Source organism: Sinocyclocheilus grahami, unplaced genomic scaffold (assembly GCF_001515645.1).
Source record: "Sinocyclocheilus grahami isolate Dianchi unplaced genomic scaffold, SAMN03320097.WGS_v1.1 scaffold297.1, whole genome shotgun sequence".
NCBI classification, from domain to species: Eukaryota; Metazoa; Chordata; class Actinopteri; order Cypriniformes; family Cyprinidae; genus Sinocyclocheilus; species Sinocyclocheilus grahami.
The window spans coordinates 526,021-546,073 of NW_015505476.1; the positions used below are offsets into that span (position 1 = coordinate 526,021).

General features: G+C 34.6%; 1 protein-coding gene across 1 annotated transcript in view; it reads right to left on the reverse strand.

Annotated features, from left to right (window-relative positions):
* LOC107601035 (heparanase 2) overlaps nucleotides 1-20,053 on the reverse strand; it is an 86,820-nt gene that overhangs the window by 34,013 nt on the left and 32,754 nt on the right. The window contains exons 5-6 of the mRNA XM_016293047.1: nucleotides 15,856-16,027; nucleotides 7,939-7,986 (exon numbers count right to left, since the gene is read on the reverse strand). Coding sequence (XP_016148533.1) covers nucleotides 7,939-7,986; nucleotides 15,856-16,027 — 220 coding nt within the window. The remainder of the gene's footprint in view (nucleotides 1-7,938; nucleotides 7,987-15,855; nucleotides 16,028-20,053) is intronic.

Genomic DNA, 20,053 nt, shown 5'->3' on the forward strand with positions numbered 1-20,053 from the left:
GTGTGTGGCAGTCAGTCACCGCACCGGTGTGGATATTGTACTTTGCACTCACAGATTCTAGCCTGCGTCTTGGAATATATGACCCAAATAATAATTTTCACCGGATATTGTCATCTGAACAAGTAACAAGTCTGCCACGTTTGTTCTGACCAACTGAGGAAAAAAGCATTACAATAAATCACGCTATCAATGGTGATTTAATCTAAATGAGCTCATATCACATAAAACCGTGCAAATTATTATTATTGTTATACTTTATTCTCAAATTGTTAATGTTAACAACATCATGCGGGACTATGAGTATAGTGTGCATAAGTGAGTAGATTTACATTTCTGTACAGTCTAATATCTAATTGTCATACCACTCGAATTTCATATTAACAAATTCTTTTAACCCAAAAAGCTAATTATGCTCCCTTCGAACTGGTTGTCTATAAAATACAAATCTTGTGTAATCCCAGGCTATCTGTAAACAGAAGCACATTTAATACTGGAATATAATTTAATTTAATTTGCATGTGTTTCATAAACACATAATCCTTTGTGGATTCAAATCCGCCATCAAAATGATACATTTAATTATTCTAGCTGCTGTGAGAAAAGGCTATAAACGATCCGCCACCTGCAGGATCCTCACATGCGATAGCCTAGTAGCCGGGACAACTTCTTTATGTTTACAGACGTGACGTAATGACGCAGCAGCATGGTCGAATTTCCCGCAAAAACCTACCCGTACCACTCAAATTAGAAAACATTATTATAAGCTGACCGTTGTGAATCGGTCTAAAGTAAGGCGATGGTTTCGAACACTGGCTGGTTATGTACTTGCTCAAATATTGATTATGGATAATTTTTAACCCAAAAAAGTTACGGACTGCAGCTTTAAACTAAACATGCAATTTTTAAGTAGAATTACGGAAATTGTATTTTCTTGTAATGAATGCATTTCAATAATCCTTATTTACAACTTTGAATTTATTTTATTTTTTTTACAGTGTACAAGAGCCACAATAAGTGTTTAAATAACTTGTGAGGGCTCTTATTCCAGGAATCCTCCTTTACTGTTTGAGCATCAGAACGTGTGAGCGCATATGGATTGAGTTTGACTGAGTAGGTGGTGTTTTTATGAAATCTTCCTCTCTGACACCCTTTCCTACTTCTGTTTCCTTTAATCAGGGTTGACCTCTAGATTAATGAGTCTGTTTGGGCCACCCTCTCTCTGCAGACACAGGGGGGCCGTCTAACTGAGGGAGAAATGCAAACTTGTTTATGTCCTTATAACTTTTAATGACCGCAGCTATTGCATGCACTTGATAAAACACTTCTCATTACTGAATAATTCAAAGCCACTCAGCATGGAACTAATTAAAGTCATTGAAAGCACATCCAGTCGCCATTGTGCTGGGAGATTAAAGAAAGCCGCTAATGAGCGCGTTTCTGATTATTAAAGTTCGCCATATTGCGACACGGTCTTGAGCAAGTCAGGCACTTTCTGAGTGAGAGGTTATAAACCGACAGCCCATCTAAAGGAAAACTCAACAAAAACGAGATGTACAAAAATAGCCCTGCATATTTCGCTGAAGCTCTCTGATCACAGCATCTGTGATTTCTCATGATTATCACACAGGACAAACTCTAGCTGACCTGGAACTCGGCTTGTCTGTCTGCAGCAGTCGGCAGAGACTTGAGCCCAGCACTGCGGTTATAAAGCACAAAACAGTATCTCGTGTCCAGACAAGCTTTTTCAGGGCTCAACAATATGTTGTTTTTTTTGTTGTTTTTTTGACGGCCCAATTGGGCCAGTAGTTCAAATTTGGGACCCAGCACAAGGAATAGCAAAAACAAACAAACAAACAAACACATTAAAGTTAAATTAAATTATAATTTTTTTATTTACTTGCATAATTTTCTTTACAAAACTACATACAAAAATTAAGAAAATTTATAATTTAATGAAAAAATATATAATACATTTCTTAATGTGTGTTTAAAGTGATTAATATTCAAATAAAAAAGATAAAATAAAATATCAACAATTTAAATGAAAGATAAATGAAAGTAGAGAGATAAATTAACGATAAGTTAGAATAGTAGATGTATTCATTTATCTTTTTCTAACAAAACTTGTTTTTATTTTAATATTAAACACTTTAAAAAGAAATAGATTGGGCCACTTTAACAATATATTTTTTTAATTAAATTATATATTTCCTTTAATTTTGTGTGTAATTTTGTAAAAAAAAAATAATAATGCACAAATAATTTTAATTAGTTTAAATATACAGCTACCAAAAAAGGGATAATTCCACCTCAAGGGCTGTTTGCATTAATTTTGTAAAGAAAATGTAACATTTAAGCATTTTCTTACGAAAATACTTCTATTACTTGTTGTAACTTATTTAAAGAAAAATGTATTTACAAAAGTTAAAACAAATAATTTAAGTACTTAATTAAAAAAAACAATAATAAATTGTGCAGCTATAACTTGTCAGTGACAGCTATAAATTCATAAAACACACTTAGCCCAGCCCCAGACTGTTATTTTTCATATTGAATTCCACTCTAACTTTTGTTTCCAAGACTATTCTAAATCAATTACAAATCAGAAAAAAACTTAATTTCTCTCAGCCAACTAGATAACTTCTTCAATGAAAACATTTAAATCAACAGACTTCAGTTTCAACATTCAATACACAGAAAACCAAATAGACAAGCAACAGTTTCGTCAATTGGCCCGAAACTATCTCATACACCGATATATATACATCAGAGCCAGCCAAAGATCCAAAAGGTCCCGAATTTAAGACATTTTCCATTAAAAAAAAATGAATTTTATGCAACATCCAGAGCGGTATCTGCAATAATCAGAGAAATAAACTAGGGGAAGTTCCACAAAAGTACACACATAGTTCACGGTTAACCCCGATAACAACTTCCTTTCCTAAAATTAATGACCTGATATCTGGCATTACCTCATTTCCCGGTCTAGTGCATCAAACTGGAAGTTTGGGCTAGACCTAGAAGTGCCATTTGTAAAACTCTCTATTTTAAGGATCTGGAAATCTTTTACATAGTTTGATTATTGTTCATTTTACTTTTATTTTGAAGGTAATCATTTCTGTGCAGGTGAATGAATGAACATGGCAACACCCAAGAAGGGCTACACAATTAATGCTATACATTCAAGTTTATGCAAATTCAATGCATAAATCAGACCTTGCACTATTCGAAACCTGCTTGGTGCAAAACCTGCCAGGTACATAAAAACTGGTGTCTGTTAATCATACAAAACAAAGAGCATCATTGCATCATGAGTCACGACATCATTTATCCTCCTCAATTTGGTTGCCAGAAGACCGCTGTGTTGTCAACGAACACCTGCCAAGCTCACCGTAGCATTGCAATTTTGTTTCTATACACGTCATTTTCCAAGCACTGGGAATGGGCTGGTTTTATAGTCAGAGAAATGATGTTAGAAAAACCCACATCTGTCTAATGAAGGCAGCATAAATACTCTAGAACTAATGAGGACACACTTGGATACAATCAGGGTTGGGCTTGAGAACAAAGACATGACAACAACATAAAAAGTGAAGTTCAGAATAAAAGTCAACGGCAAACTAAAAGAAAGACAAGAGATGCCCGTTCCCAAACTCCACAAACACTTCTAATCAAACCCATTTCAGTCTCTGATGGACAGACGCAACAGCTCAATTCACTCTCTAAGTAGAAAACACTCAGTTCTCGCCTCTAGAAGAAGTTAATAGGATAGAGGGGTTTGAAATAAGTGGTTATTTAGAGATGAATACCTTTAGCCTTAGGAAAACAGCTGCTCTAATCTATGAAGAGGCTTTACCGTTCTGTCACATGTGAAGCAAAACTGATCCCACTTAGTAAAACTACTATAGTACTAATACAGTGTATGGTGCACAAATGTGAAGTATTTATATTTATGCATATATAAATGTATATACATATTTATATATGCATATATTATATACACTATTGTTAAACATGTAAGGGCCAGTGAGATTTGTTTTTTAAATGAATACTTTTATTCAACAAAGGTGCATTAAATAAGATTTGATCATAAAGACATTCCTAATGCTACAAAAGATTTCGATTTACACTATAAATGAATAATAGGTTTTATTTATCAAAGACTCCTGAAAATGAATGAATCACAGTTTCCATAAAAACGTTAAGTCACACAACTGTTTTCAACACTGATATTAATAATAAAAGATTCTTCAGCAAAAATCAGCATATTAAAAATGTCTAAAGGATCTGAAAATTCAGCTTTGCCATCACAGGAATACATTGCATTTTGAAATATATTAAAATAGAAAACAGCTGTTTTAAATGAATAACTTTAATAATATATCAGAAAATGTGTGTTTTACTGTATTTTTGCAGCCCTGGTGAGCATGAGGCCAAAAACACACATGCAAAAAACGGACCCCTTTTTTGAATGGTGGAGTATTACCTACATGTATACATTTATATTTTTGTATGCGCTACAATGCGATACAAACATGGTATGAACAGTTATAAAATAGAAATGTTTTGCTTGAAAGTATGAAAGGAATGTTAATTGTTTTGTTAGTGAGAAGTACTATTGAACACACACTAACTGTTGACGTCTTTTACAACGCTTCTCAGTAATGGTACTTAACCAGATTAGGAAAAAAGGCTCAAATTAGAGGCCTGCATGTGTTTGCTGGGAGTGTAAATTTACCTTCCAGCACATTATCCCACCTCACAGGTGTTAGAAATTAACTCTACGGTTGATAAACAACAGAACACAGTGACAGACTTTTTGTATTGCCACTGTTGATGTCTAGAGAGCAAGGCAGCCAATGACCGATATATTATACAATTTAAATGTATGCAAATGAGATAATGAGCATTTTACACAGTGGTCACGTAAAGCATTCAATATTACCTTTGAACATTCATTAAGAAATGTGTCATAATATTCGAAAACAGAAAATGCAAATGACAATGCAGTCGATTGTGCAAATGACACTGCGTTAACCAGTACCTCTTCGATTGACCAAGCTGATGGCGATAATCGCAAAATAGCCAAAAAAAAACACAAGTTAATTGTCCTGGCCGATATGCCAACCTACTACTAGCAAAAACTATTGTGCATAACAAATTATGAAATTAACAATATCAAAATGTCATCACCGATGACGGACCTAAACCTATGGAAGCCTGTTTTCATCACTAAATAAAAAATAAATCTCACAAAATTTCACAATTCTAACTTTTTCCACACAATTGCGATTTTTACATCTCACAATTCTGACTTGTTTCTCAGAATTGCGAGATATAAGGTCAGAACTGTTTGAATTAAAGTGGCAATTGCATGTTATAAAGTCAGAATTGCAAGATATAAACTCGCAATTCTGACATTTTTCTCAGAACTCCACGTTTATGTCTAGCAATTCTAACTTTATAACATGCAATTGCGAGACATATAAACCTGCAAATTTAAGATTTTTTTTTCCTCAGAATTTGACTTTATAACTCGCAATTGTGTTTATATCTCACAATTCTGATTTATTTTCTAAAGTCAGAATTGGGAGAAAAAAGTTAGAATTGTGAGATATAAACTCACAATAGCAAGAAAATAATCTGAATTGTTTAAATCTTGCAATTTCTTGCAATTGCGAATCTCACAATTCTGACTTTATAACTCGCAACTGCAAGTTTGGATCACGCAATTCTGAGAAAAAAATCTGAATTGAAGGATATAAATTCGAAAATGCGAGAAAAACAGTCAGAATTGTGAAATAAAAAGTCACAATTACCTTTTTTGAATTTTTATTCAGTGGCAGAAACAGGCTTCTATATAAACCTGTGGTTTTAACCATCTGGTTGCCTCAGGACATCAGAAAGAAAACCCAATGCAGTACCAAAATTGTTCATTGTACTTAAAATCCAACATTGAAATTTATTAATAGAACTACTTATTGCCCAACAATGACACATTTTGAAAAACAATTTTGTAAATGTATAAACAACATAGCAACTTCCTTATTAAAAGTGGCTAGACCTATTTGTTTTCCTCTCCTAACTATATATGGCTTGTTGCATTTTTTGTATTTGTACTTTTGCATTGTTTTTCCCCTGCTGTATCAGAACAGTCCTGCGACTCATTTATGGGTCGTGACCCACCACTTGAGAACAACTGACACTTTTGCGTTCGCATTCTGTTTTGTTTCATACCACAGCAATGTTGTATAACAACTTTAGAAAGATGATCTCAAATTTCCATAAACAATAGGGAATAATAAAAGGTTAGAATTTAAAAAAGGTAAAATACCTACTGTTGCCACGTTACTGCGTCAACCACAGAACCACTGTTTTTCATAAACCTGTGAAGAGAGAGAAATCTATTATCAGTACATATCGGTATTTTATATGGAAGGTTATTATAGCACTGGAAAAACAGTCTGCTCCGCCATCATAAATGACTCTTACACAAAAGAACTGATAGCCAAACGTACACGGCTGCATGGCTAACAGGAGGTGTCTGTTTATTTCGCCGCTGACACTGATCTCTCATGCTGTGAGTAAATTTGTGCAGAGAGGAGTTTACCAGGGAGCTGAGTAATCTTAATCAAACGAGGGAACAAAATTCCTTATAGGGAGCAAAGTTTCTAAACAGTTGATCGTGTGATGGCAGTTTCACACAGAAAAACAGCGACCACCCTTTCTCTCCAAAACTCCATGCCGTCCCATAATTCCCCTCTTCTCTCCCTCTCTTTCCCTTTGTCTGTCCGCTGAGTTAAAACTGCATTTATCATTTCCTGTTTTCATCACTAAATAAAAAATAAATCTCACAAAATTTCACAATTCTAACTTTTTCCACACAATTGCGATTTTTACATCTCACAATTCTGACTTGTTTCTCAGAATTGCGAGATATAAGGTCAGAACTGTTTGAATTAAAGTGGCAATTGCATGTTATAAAGTCAGAATTGCAAGATATAAACTCGCAATTCTGACATTTTTCTCAGAACTCCACGTTTATGTCTAGCAATTCTAACTTTATAACATGCAATTGCGAGACATATAAACCTGCAAATTTAAGATTTTTTTTCCTCAGAATTTGACTTTATAACTCGCAATTGTGTTTATATCTCACAATTCTGATTTATTTTCTAAAGTCAGAATTGGGAGAAAAAAGTTAGAATTGTGAGATATAAACTCACAATAGCAAGAAAAGAATCTGAATTGTTTAAATCTTGCAATTTCTTGCAATTGCGAATCTCACAATTCTGACTTTATAACTCGCAACTGCAAGTTTGGATCACGCAATTCTGAGAAAAAAATCTGAATTGAAGGATATAAATTCGAAAATGCGAGAAAAACAGTCAGAATTGTGAAATAAAAAGTCACAATTACCTTTTTTGAATTTTTATTCAGTGGCAGAAACAGGCTTCTATATAAACCTGTGGTTTTAACCATCTGGTTGCCTCAGGACATCAGAAAGAAAACCCAATGCAGTACCAAAATTGTTCATTGTACTTAAAATCCAACATTGAAATTTATTAATAGAACTACTTATTGCCCAACAATGACACATTTTGAAAAACAATTTTGTAAATGTATAAACAACATAGCAACTTCCTTATTAAAAGTGGCTAGACCTATTTGTTTTCCTCTCCTAACTATATATGGCTTGTTGCATTTTTTGTATTTGTACTTTTGCATTGTTTTTCCCCTGCTGTATCAGAACAGTCCTGCGACTCATTTATGGGTCGTGACCCACCACTTGAGAACAACTGACACTTTTGCGTTCGCATTCTGTTTTGTTTCATACCACAGCAATGTTGTATAACAACTTTAGAAAGATGATCTCAAATTTCCATAAACAATAGGGAATAATAAAAGGTTAGAATTTAAAAAAGGTAAAATACCTACTGTTGCCACGTTACTGCGTCAACCACAGAACCACTGTTTTTCATAAACCTGTGAAGAGAGAGAAATCTATTATCAGTACATATCGGTATTTTATATGGAAGGTTATTATAGCACTGGAAAAACAGTCTGCTCCGCCATCATAAATGACTCTTACACAAAAGAACTGATAGCCAAACGTACACGGCTGCATGGCTAACAGGAGGTGTCTGTTTATTTCGCCGCTGACACTGATCTCTCATGCTGTGAGTAAATTTGTGCAGAGAGGAGTTTACCAGGGAGCTGAGTAATCTTAATCAAACGAGGGAACAAAATTCCTTATAGGGAGCAAAGTTTCTAAACAGTTGATCGTGTGATGGCAGTTTCACACAGAAAAACAGCGACCACCCTTTCTCTCCAAAACTCCATGCCGTCCCATAATTCCCCTCTTCTCTCCCTCTCTTTCCCTTTGTCTGTCCGCTGAGTTAAAACTGCATTTATCATTTCCATCTGAACGAGACTGGTAGCAGCAAGGGGTGGCGTCTCGTTCCGAGGAAGACCTTCGACAAAGCACTTGTGGTTGTAATACCAAGTTTCATTTCAGCCTGCCAAAGTTATGACTGCTCAAAAGCCCCCGCAGGAAAACACTAGGCGGCTTATGGCAGAAAAGTAAAGGGGCGCACCTAAACTACACAATACAAATCACACAGAGCAAAGAAATGGATGCCAAAAATATGACAGAAAGCTATAGTGCTGGCCCAGGTTTTCCTTCTTGAAATATAATTGACTTGAGAAGCAAGATTGCATAAGATATTAAGGCTTCTAGTTAGTGGTTGGCGATATGACCAAATTTGAATCACGTTATGAGTAATTTTATTTCACGTTCACAATATAATTGTTACGATAGGTTGTTACAATTTTTAGATGACACTGAAATTTCACAATTATGCATTCTATACAACAACTAATACAAATAAAAAGAGCTCAAACTTAATTAAAAAGGTGGTTCACTGATTTTTTTCTAGGCTTGATTGTGTTTATGGGGTGCAGTCTAACATGTGTTAATGCTTCGTTTAAAAAAAAAAAAACATTATTTTTCACATAATTTACCTTTATTCCACACCGCTCTGCCCCTTCTCTGAGAAACTTTCTTCTCCCTCACCGATGACGGACCTAAACCTATGGAAGCCTGTTTTCATCACTAAATAAAAAATAAATCTCACAAAATTTCACAATTCTAACTTTTTCCACACAATTGCGATTTTTACATCTCACAATTCTGACTTGTTTCTCAGAATTGCGAGATATAAGGTCAGAACTGTTTGAATTAAAGTGGCAATTGCATGTTATAAAGTCAGAATTGCAAGATATAAACTCGCAATTCTGACATTTTTCTCAGAACTCCACGTTTATGTCTAGCAATTCTAACTTTATAACATGCAATTGCGAGACATATAAACCTGCAAATTTAAGATTTTTTTTCCTCAGAATTTGACTTTATAACTCGCAATTGTGTTTATATCTCACAATTCTGATTTATTTTCTAAAGTCAGAATTGGGAGAAAAAAGTTAGAATTGTGAGATATAAACTTTATTTTTCACATAATTTACCTTTATTCCACACCGCTCTGCCCCTTCTCTGAGAAACTTTCTTCTCCCTCACAAATAGGCAATGGGCTCTGATTGGTTAGCTAGCCCAGTGTGTTGTGATTGGCTAAACCGCCTCTAGTGCATGTCTAAATGTCCCACCCCTCACCTCAGCGGCATGTGCTCCGGCTGTATTGTAAACAACGGCGTCGTTAATATCGCTTATCAGTTTGAGCCCGATTGAGAAGCAGAGGATATTATTGAAGAGGATTGTGCAGAACCTGTGCAAGCACGTCTTTTAATGGTAGGCCTATGTTTTTTGTTTGTTGTTGTCTCATACTTTTAGATATACTGTTATTTGTAAATGCTACTGCTTATGTTAGCTTTTAATATACAGTTTTATCCTGATTAAGGCTTTAATACAGTATGGCAACTTCTGTATATGTTTAACGCTTCTCATAGCTATGTGAAAATACGTGTATAATTGTAACAGTTCATTGTTGGAGCTGAGTTGAATGAGAGAGAGAGAGATGCAGAGCGTGTGCAGAGCAGGGGGACGCGAGGAACAGTATTAAGAACCGCTGCTTTAGAACATTGATTTTGAAACTTGTGAATCTATTAGAATTGTTAGAAGACAGAAGCAGCACATATTTTTTTCAGGGCGCATGTTAACAGATTAGAGCTTTCACACCGCACGCAGAGGCGGCGCGGCAGCGCGTAGCAGGAGCAGAGCAGAAGCGGCAGTGCCGCGATAGTTTCGGCGCCGAGTCTATTTTTGCTGCGCCGCATACGCTGAATTGAAGCCACAGTGCATTTTTCCTGATCAAAATTGACCTGATTAACATGAAAAATGACACATTTCACTGTAAAATCACGTGAGGTATTTCGTGTTTCACAATCACAGGGGTAAAAGGCACACAGTAGCTATTGATAAATACTTTAGCTAAAATATTTTTTTTATACTAATATCTAAGTCAATACTCATTCAAAACAATCACTTTAGCAAAGTTTGTACAAGGCTATTTTCTGCTTATTTTGATAAATAATGTTCAATAAATATACTGTCATTAAAATGTTAATATAAAAATATATTTTAAAATACAGAAACAAAATAAAAAGTAAAGATTCTGAAAGCATTGAAGGAGATCCCATAATAAGTAAATATAGATTTACAGTAGTAACAACAAATTATATTTTATTATATGATATGATATGATTAATATCATGTTTTTAAATATGATGGTTTCATTATAAACATGGTGACTATCTCTAAGGTGGACACCCAACATAATAGGCTATATGATATTTACCATCTGAATCTAACCATGTGTCATGTCAACAATTGGAAAAGTCAGCCATCTATTAATTATCATGTTAATTATTGTGCCTTTCACCCCAACAGCGGGGGCGCTTTTACCCCAAATACCATACTTTTACATATTCTTCTAGTTATTGAAAAACTGTTGCTTTAATTATCTTAAACCAAACTGATAATCATTAAGAAGACCTTAGCATGGCCTCGCCCCCTTTGTTGCCTTTTCCCGAGGGTGGGGTTTATCTGGGTTTGTTACGTCACGAACCCGGGAAGTAACTTGTTGTAGTCCCTACCAGCCGTTTTTGTAGGCATTAAACTGCCAGAAATTTAAAAGACGATATCTCCGTTTGCATTGAACTTTCAGCTTCGTAACTTTGCAGATATTGTTTATGCTCAAACAGCAACATTACACACTAGCTAACGTTAAAAAAAGTGAAATCGCAATCAACCACCCCTTTAAGACAAGTAAACTATCAGCAATCAGTAAAACTAACTACACGCACATTTTGTAGTTTTTTTTAAGCCTAAAACTCTTCAAACTAAAGCCTTAATTATCTTAGTGTCCATAGCAATCAGTTATTTTTATTATTTTAAAATATAATAAATAAAAGAAAGACATTTGATATGTATGAACACACATCTGTTTATTTAACTGTTAGCATGTAAAATAATATTATTAAGGGTTCAAGCACGCAGTGCTGAAACCCTATTGTAATTGTTAGGATTTTTATTATTATTATTATTATTCCACGCTAAAACTGATTGGGCAGACCAAACCGTAAGGCCTAGAGAGCTGAAACTTAGTCAGATGGTAGTCTGGCTCGCTACTAAGATCCAAAGGCTAGGCCCAATCTAAAGAAAAGTGTAGAAAGTGTAGAAGTGTAGAAAGTCAGATTCGCTCTACGAGGTTTTTCTGCCATTTTGAAGTAAATTCAAAACCTACTTTTGCAAACTAGTCCTAGGTTTTTTGCCTGATCAGAACCAAACTACTGCAGAAATATTCTCTGGACAGTGAATATCAATAATTATCAAAATAAAGTTGAAATTTCGATTCACTGTTGCATAGGGACGCCAAAATGTTCGTAAGGGGTGGGGCCAATTTTACTAAAATGGCTATAGCTCTTGAACAGAATGAGATATCTTCAGAAAACTCAGTACACATGTGTAATAACCAATTTTTGGTCAAATAAAAAAAATGTGCAGCTCTGACACTTGGTGGCACTATAAGATGGAAAAAACATAAAAACGTCCATAACTATGCAACCGTTGTGGAAAATGTGTATGCAGTGTCTTTGTCTGAAGTGGCACAAGTGTCTATGAGGACATTCGCAATGACAATCTTAAAAAACATGGCCACTATTTGCCAAAGAAGTTTAAGCACCTATTAGACAATGTTAAAGGAGATCGATCGGAACGAAACTTGTTGGGCATGTTCCACTCATCACCCTAAAGGTATGTAAGAATTTTGAAAGAAATCGGTCACTAGGGGGCAAAATTGCGTTTTTGAAGTGCATAAATGAATGTATATTGCACGATTTTTCCACACATACATTCAATCTTCAATTTGATAGATCTCCTCATCTTGAGTAACTTTGCCTCAAGAACCACTGCTGTCAATCAAATTGTTCATTAATTATTCTCAATTATGTTAAAAACCTACTTTTGCAAACTAGTCCTAGGTTTTTCGCTCAATCTCGATCAAACCACTGCAGCAGAATTCTCTGGACTCTCTAGATCAATAATTCTCAAAAAAAGGTTGAATTTTGTCCATTGGTTCACTATAACGGGGTCATTTAGAAAAGGGGCGTGGCCAAATATACCCAAAAGCCTATAAAACCTAAACAAAAACTTTAAACTTTACGAAACTTGGTGAAAATATGTGACAGATTATTATTAACAAGCATGCAAGGTTTCATGGAGATCGAACCATAGGTGCCACTATAACAGTTAAAAAGGCCTCAAAAACACAATATTTATTTAGTAAATGACCTCAAATTGCAACAGAAACACAAGTTTTTCATATCATATGATAGATCTCCTCATTTTGAACAACTTTGTCTCTAGGACAGGTGCCGTCAATCAAAGTGTTCTTTAAATATTTGAGATTATTTTAAAAAACTACTTTTCTGAACTAGTCCTAGGTTTTTAACTCAAAATCTCTGGACTCTCTAGGTCAATAATTGTCAAAAAAAAATTTTTTTACATTTGGACAGCTATAACACGGTAATTTAAAAATGTGGTCTTGATATTGTGTACCCAAAAGACTTTAAATCCTAAATGAAATTTCAAAACTTCACAAAACTGCGTAAACTGATGAATCATGTAATTCTAAACAAGCAAGCAACATTTTATGGAGATCGTGCAAAAAACGGCACTATAATAGTTATAAATATTAAAAACACAATTGTTTCCATTGTATGCTCCCTGAATTTGCAATTATAACCACTAGATGGCAGCAGAAGACCACTAATGGTCTCATAACACACTAATATAGTGTTTTTCACAGTTTTTTTTCTTTTGGATTGGCATTAAGACATGATACAATCATTATCATTGCATTTAACATCACATTTAGTCAAAGTTTACCATTTTATTCATACAGACATATCCGTTTTTACAATTATGCCAGATTATGATTACAGTGAAACCTAAAAATGACATATAAACTCTTGAAGACTTGTAGTAAGTGTTTTGTTATCTATCTTTTTTTTCAGAAATCTAAATGTGCAACAAAATATGTGTGCACTTGTCTGTGTATGTAATAATATATTTAAATATTGATTACAAAAATTAATTTCTGCTTTGAATGAAGAAATTCCTGTTTTGTTTTGTTTTTGTATAATTTTGGGAGCTGTGTGTCTGTCCTCCCATCATTCTTGTTGATTTCAGTGTGTGTGTGTGTGTGTGTGTGTGTGTGTGCGTGTGTGCGTGTGTGCGTGCGTGCGTGCGTGCGTGCATGCGTGTGCGTGCGTGTGTGTGTGTGTGTGAAGGTGTAGACAGAGCCTAGTAAGCCGCTGGTTGCAAAAATGAGGAAGCTCTGGTCAGGCACTGACAGATTTATTTCTGACTCTGTCACACTGAAATTACAATCAATTAGTATCCACTCACAAAAAACTGTTTTTGAAGACCAGCACAAAAGCACAAACAATGTTAAATGAACACTCACAAATGAATTCCAGAGGTATTTATCTCAGACGTCATTAGACAAAAATTTGAAAAATGTGGTCTTAATAGTAAGGTAAGTACATCAACACTGGCACTGCTTTAATAAGCTCCTGTCATAAAAATATATGTGTTTAGAAGCATAAGGCTGGCAGCCTTGCTCAAACCTTCTTTTTAAAACCACACACTAAAGATTCTCCTTTTGAAAGGGAATTTTAAAGGGAATTCAGTCATGGGTTTTCGATTATTCATTTGTTGTTAATTAGAAACGGTTGATGTTCGAGATGTTCATTTCTGTTAGCAGTTTTTGAACATCCTTATTCTTCCGCATTGTAATTCACAAACAAATGACTCCTATGAATCATTCAGAAAGACTCACTCACACACTCAACGAATCCATCCAAATGGTTTTTGACTTACCGACTGCAAGTTATTACTTCTATAATGTCTTACTGGAAACAAAAAACGATACTATGTTGAACTTAATGCTCAGAATTAAAAGCTGCAGTACTGAAGTCTCTGTGCTCTAGCAGGAGAGAGTGGGAGGAACGAGTAACACGCAGGTGGAACATTGCTCTGTCACGCCATTAATATAGTGACACTTTATTTATCTGACGGTGAGTTTCAATGGTGCTACAGGCCCCTGGACTAACAATCCACATGGAGCAACATAAACACGACTCAGCTATGTGCTCCTCCAGGCAGGCGGACAGTACTGCGCTTTCTTAAACAATGTGCTTTGGAGATCTCTTATACGAGCCATTAAAACGAGTCCAACATCAGATAAGCCTTTCTGCAAACACCATGCCATAACCCGTCATGACGGCTTTTCACATTGAAAGTGCAAAATGCAACAGCCATTCAGAAACATATTTGAGACTCTACATACAGTTAAACTGCTTACATTACCAGCATGAATATCGATAAACTGTCCTATTTAAGTTACCTCACAGCCAAGAACAGTTATTCACTACTTACTGAGTAAAAATTATGTCATCTACATTACTATTCAGAATTTCGGGGTCAGTATTTTTATTTATTTATTAATTTTTTGTTTTTGAGGAAAGAAAATCTCTTAAGCTCACCAAGGCTATATTTATTTGATTAAAAATAGAATATTGAATAGAATATTACTGTAAAAACAGTAATATAATTAAATATTATTATAATTTAAAGTAACTATTTTAATATATTTTAACATGTAATTTATTCCTGTCATTAAATTAAAAAAAAAAAAAATTTCAGCATCATTACTCCAGTCTTCAGTGTCACATGAATCTTCAGAAATGATTTGCTGCTCAAGAAACATTTATTATTATTAATGCTGAAAAAGGTTGTGCTGCATAATATTTTTCTGGAAACTGATACATTTTTCAGGATTCTTTGAAAGAACAGTTCAAAAGAACAGCATTTATTTGAAATATTTGCAACTTAATAAATGTCTTTACTGTCATTTAATTTAATGCATCCTTGAATGAAAAGCATGAAAAGAAAAGCAAAAAACTAACCGTAAACTTAGTGTAACGGTAGTGTATATTTTTATCCCTTTTTCCAGACGAGAAAGTGTGTTAACTGTAAACGCATACATCTACTAAAGGCTTCAAAGCTAACCAAAATTGACTAAAAGCCTCACAACTCTAATTTTCATATTTATAAATATATCAAATGTGTTAAACAAAACTGAAAGTACAATATATCTGACAGCATTATCAAAATATCCAGAATACTTATTAAACCAACACACAAGCAGAAACCTGTGGAGTTTCCTGCACAGCTCTGCAGGAACAGATTCAGTTTATAATTTATCAGTCTCCACATATAAATAAGTGCACACAGGGAGGCCATAATATTTCTGATGAAATGACAGAGACACTCACCCATCTAGTAACAGGATTGCATTTTTTCGAGGACGGCCGATGTTGGGCCCGTAGAGGTTTGCTCGGCTGTAGAAACGCACCGACTGCATTAACGTCTTCAGAAGAGAGTAATCCTGAGCCAGACGAGAGCTGTTGACTGATCGGGCAGCCATTGTGCGGTAACTGTTGGGCTCTGTGACGGGAAATAAAGAAAAATAACACATGATAAGACTATAACTAATTAAAGATGACTGATTAATTTAACTGGAAAAGTTTGGGTCAGTATGATTATTTTAATGGTTTTGAAAGTCTCTAATTCTCACCAAGGTTGCACTTATTTGATCAAAAATACAGAAAAAAACAATAATATTGTGAAATATTATTACAATTTAAAATATCTATTTTCTATTTGAATATATAAACAGCATAAGGCGGAGGGTGAACCAACTCCAGGGTAAGGCTAAAAGCAGCCAAATGTATTAAACATCATACAAAACCCGTCTTTTTAGGCAAAAACCAGACATGGGTGTCATGTAGGCTAAAAAAATGTTTAATGGGGCTGAATTTGTATTTAACGTGATTACAATTTAATAAAAACGTTAGAAATGGATAATTATGCAATGTTTCCTTTCCACGGTTATTCAAACAGCGAATAAATTATATATAGAAAGTGACATTATCACTAACATTGATCTATTGCGAGTTTAAGCACTCTCAAAAAAAATAAACTATCGTTGTAATCACTGAAGCTATATACACGTACATTGTACGTACATCTGCGCTTTGTTGTTTATAATGAGAGAATTCGCAAGAGTTCGGAATTCAGTCTGCGAACGCACGTGCACACTCAAAAAAACTGATGAGTTTCAACAAAGACTCATGTGAACGCCTCTGATTGGCCATTGCATTCCTAAGCTCAATAGAATTGTGCGTGATTGGTTAAAATGCGCAACACTGTAAAAACGCTGCAATCGACACTGTCTATTCATATTCACTTTGTTAGCAACAGACGTAATAGGTTTAATTTGTTTGTGCAGGGGCATTTTTGTCCAATTTAGTGGCATTTTTGCCCCAAGTCCCCGTTTGCCAGGGGAAGGCTTGCCTTAAACACACTTCGCCTATGATAAAGTTTATTCCTGTGATGGTAATGCTGAATTTTAGACGGTCATTACTCCAGTCTTCAGTGTCACATGATCCTACAGAAATATTTGTACGGAGTGTCTATTTACACTAAGTGCAAATAGCCCGCCTTGTTGGCAGAGGCTATTTACACTAGCTCTGCCCACAAACGTGTGATAGGGATGTTCAACACTATAAAAGACGGCCAAGAATCTTCAGCTGTCATAGTGGCGTAGATGGTAAAGCGCGTACTGTAGTTTTTTTGACGCGATTGACCCGGGTTCGAATCCGCCTTTTACCGAACTTTTTTTTCTCCCTTTTCAAATCTCGTATCACATCGGGAAGGCATTTATTTTCAATAAAATTCAAGAAATAATCAAAAAGTTGAAAATTAAGTATCGGGTAGGGTTAGGGTAGGTGTAGGGAGGGCTTTATTGTCCCAATGAGGTGGCATCCACTTAATAATTTTAATTAAAATTATAATTTACACTCAATACGTTATTACTGCATACTGTTTTATAATTTACTATAATACTGAGGTGCAGATAATTGCCACTATTTGCAATAAGTAGTATAAATAGCAGAAAATCCTGCTATTTTAACAATGTAATTAGAATCTATCGCTATCTGCACTTAGTGAAAATAGCATCTATCGCTAAGAAAATATGCTATTTTCTCTTAGTGTAAATAGCATCTAATTGCTATTTACACTTAGTGTAAATAGCATCTATCGCTATTTGCACTTAGTGTAAATAGCCTCTATCGCTATTTGCACTTAGTGTAAATAGCCTCTATTGCTATTTACACTTAGTGCAAATAGCTGCTGCCATATTTGTATGGAAGCTTTTTTCCAAAGCTTTTTTTTATTTTTGAAAAAAAAAAAAAAATAATAATAATAATAATTAAAAATAATTAAAAAAGGTAATTGAGACAGAATTCAGACCTTTCTTCTCTTCCAAAAAAATTGCAAAAAAAAAAAAAAAAACTAAAAATTGTGATAAAATGACAAAATTTCCCTTTTTTTCCAAAGCTTTTTTTTATTTTTGAAAAAAAAAAAAAAATAATAATAATAATAATTAAAAATAATTAAAAAAGGTAATTGAGACAGAATTCAGACCTTTCTTCTCTTCCAAAAAAATTGCAAAAAAAAAAAAAAAACTAAAAATTGTGATAAAATGACACAATTTCCCTTTTTTTTCTCTGTGGTAGAAACAAGCTTCCATGTATATTTTATTTTATTATTATCAATGTTGAAAACAGTTGTGCTGCTTAATATTTTTGTGGAAACCATGATACATTTTTCAAGATTCTTTGATGAATAGAAAGTTCAAAAGAACAACAATTATTTTAAATTCAATTAATATAAAAAAAATTTAAAATGTCACTTTTGATCTTTTTAATGCATCCTTGCAGAATAGAAATAATATATTTTTTCTCTTTTTTTCTCAACAATCATGGTCAATAGTAAAACAGCTGTGCGCAAATCCTTCAAAAATTATCCTAATATGTTCCACAGTTTAATAATGACAGAAGTTGTATTTTCAGGTGAGCTATCCCTTTAAGACTTCTGAAGCAACCTGACACCCAATCACAAGCAAATATGCAAACTGCCTTTGAATTATGACCTATATTGTGGTCAGCGCTTTGTAAACTATTTAAACAATGCAACACTTTGGGAGGTGCACACTTGAAATCACAGCGAGGACGTTACAGAAGTCAAGTGGCGAACTTTATAAACATCACAGCCTGTGTGAGTGTGTGTTTGTGTCTGGAATAGATACACAGAGATGCAGAGCTGTAGAGTCAATACAGTACCGGGCCAAGCAGAGGCCAGTGGAAAATATGAGGCATTATTATTATCCATTAAAATATTATGCTATCATTTAGAAAAACCACAAATAACACATAGTCATGAAACGCTATCATGAAATAAATCATCACTTTTTGTCACGCTGGCACGACCCACTCGATAAACATCCACTCACAGCTAAAAATAAATTTTCTCTTTGTTTCATTTGGACTCTTTGTTCACTTGAAAGTGTTTGTTTTTTAATAAACAGCTCTGTAAAATCTGATTTAGCAACAGCTTTTAAACATTCAAATGGCTGTTCCAGTAATAACATGCTTTTTATTAGAGTTAGCAAAATGAAAAGATTCTGCTGAAAGGATAACTTCTTAACTGGTATTATGTGACAGATATTAAAAGATATTAAGACAGGTATTAAGCTTATTGTGCTGCTTCCTTAGTCTCGTATGACAGTCTCCGAGTGAAAGCAGCGATCTGTACGCCTGCAGTTTTTCTATGCAAACAAATAGTAAAGTTTTGACACATGCAACATGTAGCCAATAAACAAGGGATTAAGACAATATATGGTTTGTGTACATTCTTAAATCGGTCTCTGGTATTTTTATAGGGTTAGTGTTTAGTATGGAAAGTGTGCGATATTTCAGGCTACACATGCTGTCAGTAACATAGCTTATATTCTGTCTAATTTTATGCAAGTAACCCATATCATCATAAGATCATAATTCTTCAAGTCAAAGGTTTTACACTCTGTGCTGTTTTGATGTTTATAGAGAGACATTTGATACAAGGGCAACATGAATGGGGCGATTTGCAGCATGTCTGGCACAGGACAATAGATGAATGAGTGCTTAGAGCAGATTACAAAATCACCAGGTGTCCTTTTGGTTTCTGCTTTGTGAATTTGTCTCCTGACACAAGCCCTATTCGAATGGAATTTGTTTTATATAAAGAGGTGGGGTAATGTAATAATGATCAGAGCTTCCCTGAGATTTTTAAATCCATCTGAATTGCCCATGTCGGTCCTTTTTATTGCATCGGTAAAGACTGCTTCTGTATAAAAAAAAATAAAAATAATTTCAATTCTCTATTCTCAGCTTATCCGGCTGACCCTTTCCAGCCTTTAGGCTGTTGTACATCAAGCACTACAACTGTCTCAAGTGGATGGTTGTCAATGAGAAGACACTGGAAACGAAATATACAGTAGTTGCTGAGTGCGGATTTAAGGGCCTTCGCTCAAATTTAGCATTTTCCCCTCAAACTCCAAGAGCGTTTCTTGCTGGAACATAAATAAAT